The sequence below is a fragment of the Rhincodon typus genome, unplaced genomic scaffold (assembly GCF_021869965.1).
Source record: "Rhincodon typus isolate 14 unplaced genomic scaffold, sRhiTyp1.1 hic_rhity00007146, whole genome shotgun sequence".
In the NCBI taxonomy this organism is placed as follows: domain Eukaryota; kingdom Metazoa; phylum Chordata; class Chondrichthyes; order Orectolobiformes; family Rhincodontidae; genus Rhincodon; species Rhincodon typus.
The window spans coordinates 1-9,184 of NW_025972784.1; the positions used below are offsets into that span (position 1 = coordinate 1).

General features: G+C 42.3%; 1 protein-coding gene across 1 annotated transcript; it reads left to right on the forward strand.

The window, feature by feature from the left end:
* The first annotated feature begins 256 nt into the window (after positions 1-256).
* On the forward strand, positions 257-6,881 carry timm22 (translocase of inner mitochondrial membrane 22 homolog (yeast)). Its single transcript, XM_048594226.1, has 4 exons — positions 257-639; positions 3,199-3,395; positions 6,318-6,390; positions 6,479-6,881. Exons 1-4 carry the CDS (start codon positions 483-485, stop codon positions 6,553-6,555), a joined length of 504 nt encoding a protein of 167 aa, XP_048450183.1. The 5' UTR covers positions 257-482; the 3' UTR covers positions 6,556-6,881.
* The last annotated feature ends 2,303 nt before the right edge of the window (positions 6,882-9,184 follow it).

The window sequence follows — 9,184 nt, forward strand, 5'->3', positions numbered from 1 at the left end:
ACTCACCTTTCCTGGCCCCATCCCCGCCTCTTCGACCTGTTTGTTTCCTCTCCACCTATCCTCTCCTCTATCCCTCTTCTATCCGCCTCCCACTCTCTCCCTATTTATTTCAAAACCCCCTTCCCCTCCCCCTTTTCTGATGAAGGGTCTAGGCCCGAAACGTCAGCCTCTCTGCTCCTATGATGCTGCTTGGCCTGCTGTGTTCATCCAGCCCTGCACCTTGTTGTCTCGGATTCTCCAGCATCTGCAGTTCCTACTATCTCAGAGTCAGCAGAGTGTCTAGGTCAGTACAAGTTGTAGTAATTAGCCAGAAAATTCATCAGGAACAAGCCACAGATCGATGGATAGTCTCCAAAGAACAGCATGGGCCAGGTGAATCTGGATGTCCTGGTGCAGGAATCACAGGTTAGTACGTAGGTATAGTGAGTAATTGGGAAAACTGGTGGTTATATTTGATTGTGAGGGGAATTGAATGTAAGTGTATGAAGGTTATTCTTCCATTACACAGGGCACTGGTGATACCACGTCTGGAATACTGTGTACAGTTTTGGTCACTGTACTTACGGAAGGATGTTAATGTTTTGGAAGCAGTTCAGAGAAGATTCACTCGACCAATATCTGCAATGAGCAGATTGCCTGGTGAGGAAAGGCTGGACAGAAAAGTCCTGTATTTTCTGGAGTTTAGAAGAGTCCCAGGTGACTTAATTGAAACATAAGATTCTGATGATGTGGAAAGGACGTTTCCTCTTGTGGCAGAATCTAGATCTAGAGGTCATGGTTCAAGATTAATGATTTGCCCATTTAAGACAGATGAAGTTTTTTTTTGAGGGCTGAGCATCTTTGGAATTCCCTTCCTCAAAAGACAATGGAAGCAGAATCTTTAAATTTTTTTGGGTAGAGGTAGATAATCCTTAGTAATCATGAATCTATCAGGGGCATACAGGAAGCTAGAGTTGAGGTTAAAATCTGAGCAGCGTGGTGGAGCAGGCTCAAAGGGTCAAGTGGCCTACTCTTATTTGTGCGTTTGTATGGATCTCTGTACTTGGTTACCTGTGACCTTGACAAGGAGGATTGCTGGGATGTCATCTGTACTTCCATCTCTTGCTGGAGTGCTTGTAGGTATTAGTAAGAAAATGACAGGTCATTTAATCATGTGCTGTACATTTCGTTATTCCGACCAGAGTTAATCCCGAGAGAGCAGCAGGAGTGAGACATAGTGCAAGTGCTTACTTTTAATGGGAGGTGACAGGAAAAGCATTGGCTAGTCTGAGAGAAGTGCAAAGGATTGTGCCGAGAATCAAAAGCCATCCTAGACTGCCACACAAAAAAGTTAGCCGGAAATGCAAAAACAAAGTAAAGGTTTCTATAACTACTTAAAATAAGGAGAGTTGGCAAAGTATTTTGGTCCTTCAGGAAGTGAGATCGGATAATTAATAATGAAAGATAAGGAAATGGCAGATGGATTAAATAAGTATTTATTTAATTCTTCATTCTTCTCTATAGAGGATAAGGTAACATCCCAGAAGCAGCGATCCATCAAGAAATGGAGGGGAGGAAGAACTCCGGGAAATGACGATGACCAGTGATTGTTACTGAGTAAATTGTTGGAGCCGTGGGCTGACAAGTGCCTGGGTCTTGCTGGACTCTGTTCTCAGGTTTAGAAATAGGTAGAAAGATGGTTGATGCATTAGTTCTAATTTTCCAATACTTCACTGCTCTGGGAAGGTCCCATGAGATTGAAACAGCTAATGTTATTCTCTTATTCAAAAAGAGAGGGAAAATGTTCAATGTTATCAGTTAGGAAGTTATAGCAAAGCCCTTAGATAAATTCAAGGTAGTCAGGCACAATCAGCAGGGCTTTTTGCAAGGGAGATCATACTTAACCAATCTTAAGACCGTAAGACATAGAGGCAGAAATAGGCCATTCACTGCATTGAGTTTATTGCATCATTCAATGAGATCATGGATGAACTGATAATCTTCCACTCCTGTCTTTTCCCCATAAGCCTTGATTCTCTTAATGTTTGAAAATCTGTCTATCTCGGCAATCTATTAGTTATTTGAAGAAGTAATGTGCTGTGGATAAAAGAAGTATCACTGGATGTACTGAACTTTAATTTCCAGGACACATTTGATAAAGTGCTATATCAAAGGTTATTGTGGGAAGTAAAAGCTCATGGTATAAGGAATTAACATTAGCACGGGTAGAAGATTGGCTGGCTAGCAAAGAGAAGATGTAAATAAGTCTTTTTCAGATTGGCGAGATGTAATGAGTGGTGTGCCACAGCGATCGGTGCTGTGCCTTCAACCATTTATAATGTCTATCACTGATTAGATGAAGGGACAAAAGATATGATTACCAAATGCGATGGCACAAAAATAAGGAGGAAAATAATTTGTGAAGACATTTACAAAAATATCTTGATAGCTAAGTGAGTAAGCAAAGATGTAGCAAATGAAATATACTGTAAGAAAATGTGAAATTTTCCATTTTGACAGGAAAAATAAAAAAGCATATTATTGGTGGTGCAATGGTGGTGTCCCTTCCTTTGAATCTGGAGGCCTGGGTTCAAGTCCCACTTGCTTCAGAAGTATGCCATAACATCTTGGAACAGGTTGATTAGAAAATATCAATTATCTAAATGGTGAGATATCACAGAACTCTTAAGCTGCTGAGGGACCTGGCTGTCCTTGTGGATGAATCACAAAAAGTTAGTATGCAGGTGCAGAAAGTAATTCAGAAAACCATTAGAATGATTATGATATATCACAAGGGGAATTGAATACAAACATAGGGAGATGAGGCAACTTTTTTTTTGATCAGGGGTAGAATTCTTTAGAACTCTTCTGGAAAAGGTGATGGAAGAAGAGGGCTTGGAATATTTTTAAGGCAGAAGTGGATAGATTCTTGTTAAGCAAGGAGTGAATGGCTAAGTGGGCATGTGGATTTGAGGTTATAATCAGATCAGGCATGATTTATTGTAATGGTGGAGCAGGCTCAATGGGCTGAATGGCCTACTTGTGGTCCGAATTTGTATGATGGATCTACAGAATTGTTTCCTGTACTGGTCTCAGGATTCTGATCAGAACAGAGCCAGCACTGGTGTCAGGACTCTGCGCTAGGTTCTTGTCGATCTCTTGGAGGTTGACTGATGGTATTCCCTCTCTGTACTGTCTCTGTTATCTTTTCCTTCTTAGGCTTTGTGCTCGGTGGGGCATTTGGAATCTTCACGGCTGGTATTGATACCAATGTTGGCTTTGATCCGAAGGATCCATTGCGGACGCCAACTGCCAGGGAAGTTTTGAAAGACATGGGGCAGCGTGGAATGTCATACGCAAAGAATTTTGCTATCGTTGGAGCCATGTTTTCTTGTACAGAATGCATCATTGAATCGGTGGGTTTGCCTTCCATCCACTCTCTTTGTTAGCAGTGGCATTGCAAAAACCACTTTGATTTGGACCACTGCCTCTCAAACATCCCAAACTTCAGAGATTAATAAAGCATTAGCTATTGACGATGTAGATGATATTAAAAAGATAGAATTGGAGGACAGCTTTTAATAAAATACATGGAAACACCATCACCTGCAAGTTCCCCTCCAAGCCACTCATCATCCTGACTTTGAAAAAGATTGCTGTTCCTTCACTGTCACTTGGTCAAACTCCTGGAATTCCCTCCCTATCAGCATTGTAGGTCAACCCACAGCACATGGACTGCAGCAGTTCAAGGAGGCAGCTCACCACCACCTTCTCAAGGACAACTAGGGACAGGCAATAAATGCTGGGCCCAGCCAGTGCCACCTGCATCCCATGAGTGAATTTAAAAAAAAAAAAAAAAAATCCTCATTGTTTCATGGAATAAGAGTGGAGTGTTTAAAATGATGAGCGTGGATCTTGCTAAATACAGCAGGTGATTTCTGATCATTCAAAGTATAGATCAAGGTGGTAAAGATACAAAATTAATTATAAGAAATTTAGAAAAGAAGGCAGAGAAAACATCTTTAGCCAGTGACTTGTGAGGCTGTGCAATTCACTTCTGGAGTTAGTGCTAGAGACAGAAATCTGTCCACATTCACCGTTAGGTTGGAGACGTAGATGAAGGAATATGAGAACAAGACATTTGGGGAAGTTTGTGTGTATTGAGGTCAGCATGGTTTCGGAGTAGTCAGGTTGTGCTTCATTTAATCAAATGTTTAATGAAGTAACAGAAGATCGATGAAGGGGATGTGGTGGATGGTGTCTGTACAGATTTTAAGAAACCATTTGACAAGGTACCGCATTAAAAAATGGTTAACATGATTGATGTTTGTGATGTAGGAGGTCAGTCCTGTCCTGGATTAAAGGTTAGTTTAAGGACAAAGCAATAAGTCATAAATATTTTTCAGGCTGGAGAATAGTAGACAGTTTTTTCAAAAATGTATTTGTAAATGGAATGTCAACATCCCGGGCTGAGCCAGCATTCCTTGCGCATCCCTAACAGCCCTGGAGAAGGTGCTAGTGTGGAGCGGACGAGGGAATCACGGAGTGAGTGGTACCTACGAAAGGCAGATAGAGGTGTGGAGGAAAATATATCTTTGGTCGTGGGATCGAGTGTAGGTGGCGGAGAATGATACGCTGGATGCAGAGGTTGGTGGGGTGATATGTGAGGACAAGGGGGATTCTGTCTTTATTTTTGTTGGGGGGGAGGGGGTTTGAAGGTAGAAGTGCGGGAAATGCAAGCAATGCAGTTGAGGGCATTTTTGATCACCGGAGTGGGGATGTTACGATCCTTGAAATAGGAGGACATCTGGGATGTCTGAGAGTGGAACGCTCCATCTTGAGAGCAGATGCAGCAGAAGTGGAGGAATTGGGAGTAAGGGATCACATTCTTGCAGGAGGGTGGGTGAGAGGAGGTGTGATCAAGGTAGCTGTGGGAGTTAGTGGGCTTGAAATAGATGGCCTAAACATGGAGCAACACCTCATATTCCACCTTGGAGTTTCAGGAGCAACACCTCATTCCGCCTTGGGAGCCTACAGGCCTAAATGTGGAATTCACCAGTTTTAAAATCTGTCCAACCCTCCCTGTCATCTCCGCCTCCTTGACCTGACACAACCTGTCCATCTTCTGTCCCACCTATCCATCCCACCTATCCACCCCACTGACCAATCCCCACCACTGCCTACCTGCACTCATCTATCACCATCCCACCTACCTTCCCCAGCCCTACCTCTCTCTCTTTATTTCTGAGCTCCCTTCCTCCTCCCCATTTCTGAAGAAGGATCCCGACCCGAAGCATCAACTTTGCTGCTCCTCAAATGCTGCCTGGCCTGCTGTGTTCCTCCAGCTCCACACTGTGTTATCTCTGACTCCAGCATCTGCAGTTCTTGCTATCTCTGAATAATTTTAAAATTTGCCATGATTCCGATCTTGGAGGAGTATCCATTGGTGCATATTATACCAATTAACTGCAATCTTGCAGAATAGGCAGACAAGAGGCAGATAAAATTTAATGTGGAGGTGTGGGAGGTGAACTGTTTTAGCAGAAGGAACAAGGAAAGTCAGTGTAGATTTTAATGCATCATTCCAAAGTTTGTTGGGGACAAAAGGATCTAAGTATATGTGCATCAATCGTCGAAGGTGGTAGGAAGATTGAGAGAGTGGTTAGCAATGCATAAAGAGTCTTGGGCAAAGCTATTGTTAGGCTCCAAGTAAAGTATCTGAAGGTTCTTGAGCAGGCTGAAGAGATCTACCAGAATAGTTCCAGGGACAGGATTTTTGGAAGGTTTGGTTAGAGAAGCCTGGGTTAGTCACCTTGAGACAAAGGGGATTGAGGGAAGATTTGATTGATCTGTACATGATTATGACAGATCGAGATATGGTAGGTAAAGAAAAGCTGCTTCTATGAGATGATCATACAAGGTATGGGGGCACATATTCAAGGTTTTGGGCCAGAGATGCAGAGTTTGTGATGAGAAACGTTAAGTAATAATCTCTAATGACTGAGAGAACTCACTGCCTATGAGGGTGGTGGAAACAGAGTTCAATAATTTCAAAAGCAAATTGGATGGACACAAGTAACAATTGCAGGAGTCCAGGAATCTAGCAGGAAAGTTGAACTGATTTGTTTTTCTCTCTATGGAGAGCTACCATAGACTTGATGGACTGAATAGCCTCATCTGCTGTAATGACTATGACTGGATTCATTTGTGAAAGCTAAAGACCAGTTTTGCCAAGTTGGAGTAAATATATTGTAACTCATTTGTGTTTCTGGAGTTGGACAGAGAAGTTAACAGTGAAGGCTGGGATTTAAAATCTTTTCTCTTTGATATTTTGAAAGTACCGTGGAAAGTCAGATTGGAAGAACAGTGTGTTGAGTGGCTGTGTAACAGGAGGAGCAATCGGTTTCCGAGGTGAGTGGCAGAATCTTCCTCGAGCCTAGGTTTGAAATGGCAGCTTTTGTGTTGATGTTTCTAACCTGCTCCCCTTTCCACTTTGCAGCTGGCCTAAAGGCAGGAGCCATTGGATGTGGTGGGTTTGCTGCATTTTCTGCAGTCATTGACTACTACTTACGATGAACTGAACTCCAAGCTACCTTGCTGCAAGCGGTATGGGAGTATTGGCTGTCAAAGCCCCAGCACAGTGAGTGAGCTGGAACTGACTCGTGTATAGTAAGCACATGTGAATGAGCACATAGAACATTGCTGACTGCAGCCAGTGCCTCTCAATATGTATCTCAGCCATGGGACAAACCCAGGTCTATTATTGAAACAAGGTGACAGGTCTGAACGGAGATTCCAATCCAGGACAAAGTTCATGTTTTGATCTGTTGTTGCTGCTCTGTCCTATAATGTAAAACATTTATTGACATAATGGAGTGGAATAAAATCTATTGTTTTATAAATATACAGAGTCACTGTTTATTCAGCAGGATAACGATCACCCAGTGTAACTGTATAGAATTACAGAATGGTTACAGCACAAAGGAGATCATTTTGCCTGTTGTGTGTGCAGGTCCTCTGAAGGAGCAATTTATCACTGCCCCTACCCTGCCTTCTGCCTGTAGTTCTGCAAGTTCTTTTCAGATAATCCAATTCCTTGTTGAATACCTTAATTGAACTTGACTCCAATTCCCATTCAGCATATTCTGAATCCTAACCACATGCATGAAAATCTATCTTCTCATGTTCCCATTTCTGCTTATGCAGACGATCTTCAACCTCTCCCCTCCAGTTCTTGTTCTTCCATCAGTAGGAACAGTTTCTCTCTATCTACTCTGTCCAGACTCCACATGATTTTGAACACTTCGATCAAATTGCACAACAGTCTTTTCTCCAAGCAAAGCAGTCCTACCTTTGCCAATCTGTTTAATTACGTGAAATTTCTGTTCCCTGGAACCATTCTCGTGAAACTTTTCTTCACTTTTTCTAAAGCCTTCTCTCCTCTAAGATGTGGTGCTCGACTGGTACAGTACGGCAGCTGAGGCTGAATCAGTGTTTTATGTTAAGTTTAATGCACTTTCCTTCCTTTAATATTCTATAGCCCTACTAGTAAAGCCCAAGAAAATGCATAAGGCAGTTAGGATGTTCTGTGAATGCCGGCTTAGCCAGTAGGATGCCCACATCCTGTGAAATATTTTAAATGCACCTGCCACTTATCCACCAATTCCCCAAATTTATCGTATATCCTCTTGAAGTTCTGCACTAACCTCCCCTCAGTTCATGATGCTTCCAATTTTTGTACCATCCACAAATTTTAAAGTTGTGCTTCGTACACAAAGGTCTAGTTTATTAATAGATATCAGGGTGAAAAGTTGCCCTAACAGTGATCCCTGTGGACCCCTATAAACGTTCCTCCAGTCTGAAAGTCAACCATTAACCATTGTTTTCTGACTCCTGTCATTTATCCAATTTTATACCAACATTGTTGCTGTCCCTTTTTCTTTTATAAGCTGTAACAATTCTGTTGTGTGGCATTACATGTAATGTCTTTTGGAAGTCCATGTACATCATACCAATGGCATTTCCCCCATCGACCCTTTTCTCTTAACTAACTTGAGTTTTTTGAAGTAGTAAGCTCAATTAACATGCATCTTGCCCAAGTAATTATTCTTTTCTTTTTAAGAAGTTTCCCCATCACAGAAATTAAACTGACCTACAGATATAGATCTTGTCTTTTCACATGAGTGAGAATGATTCTGTTGGAATGTCGGCTGGTTGAGGATTGTGTTAGGACTATCAAGATGGTTGATGATTGTATTGGGGAATTTTGAGCTGGTTGAGGATTGTGTTCGGAATATTGGGCTGGACAAGGATTGTGCTGGGACTGTCTGGCTAGATGAGGATTTTCAAGGTGATCAAGCAAGATTGGTCTATGGTGTTGGACATCACAAGTTGTGTCACCATTAATTCTGTCCGAAGGTTTCTCTGTTTTATTCCAGTCTATCTGAGTAGAGTGGAAGTCAGTTAGCTCAGTTGGGTGGGTGGCCAGAGTGATGGTTTCGATTTAATGTTGCCACGTGTACCTGAGTACAGTGAAAAAGTTTGTTTTGCGTGCAGTACAAGCAGACCATAACATACAAGGGCACACAGATCAAACGGTGTTTAGACAGAGCGAGGCATACAAGGTTACGGCTGCACAGGAAGTGCACAAAACCAAGATCAACATTAGATTCAGCAGTCTAATAACAGCAGAGAGGTTGAACCTGTTGGTACATGTGTTTAAGCTTTTGTATATTCTGCCTGACGAAGAGGTTATAACCAGGGTCTTTGGCTGACTTTCCACAGCAACAAGAAATGTAAATGGAGTTCATGGATGGGAAGTTGGCTTCTGTGATGGTTTGGGCTGTGCACACAACTTTCTGTAGTTTCTTACAATCCTGGCTAGAGCAGTTGCCATACCAAGCTGTGATGCATCCAGATAGAATGCTTTCTATAGTGCATCTGTAAAAGTTGGTGAGGGTGCTTATAGACATGCCAAATTTCCTAAGCCGCCTGAGGAAGAAGAGGTGTAGGTTCAATACCCGCGCTGGCTGAGATTAGCATGAAGGTTCTGCCTTCTCAACCTCGCCTCTCCTGAGGCATGTTGACCCTCAGGTTAAACTACCATCAGTTGTCTCTCTCTGTAACAAGAGAACTGCCCTCCAGACCACTAGTACTATTAAAACTTTACCTTTTTATAAGTAAAGTCAATACACCTAAGCTCTGA

What these genes read in the sequence shown, in the direction of transcription:
- timm22 (XM_048594226.1), top strand. Translation starts at nt 483, where the DNA reads ATGAAGGTTATTCTTCCATTACACAGGGCACTGGTGATACCACGTCTG. An exon ending in TGCAATGAGCAGATTGCCTG is followed by an intron (nt 640 to 3,198) that starts GTGAGGAAAGGC and finishes TTTCCTTCTTAG; the next exon opens with GCTTTGTGCTCGGTGGGGCA. An exon ending in AGGAGCAATCGGTTTCCGAG is followed by an intron (nt 6,391 to 6,478) that starts GTGAGTGGCAGA and finishes TCCACTTTGCAG; the next exon opens with CTGGCCTAAAGGCAGGAGCC.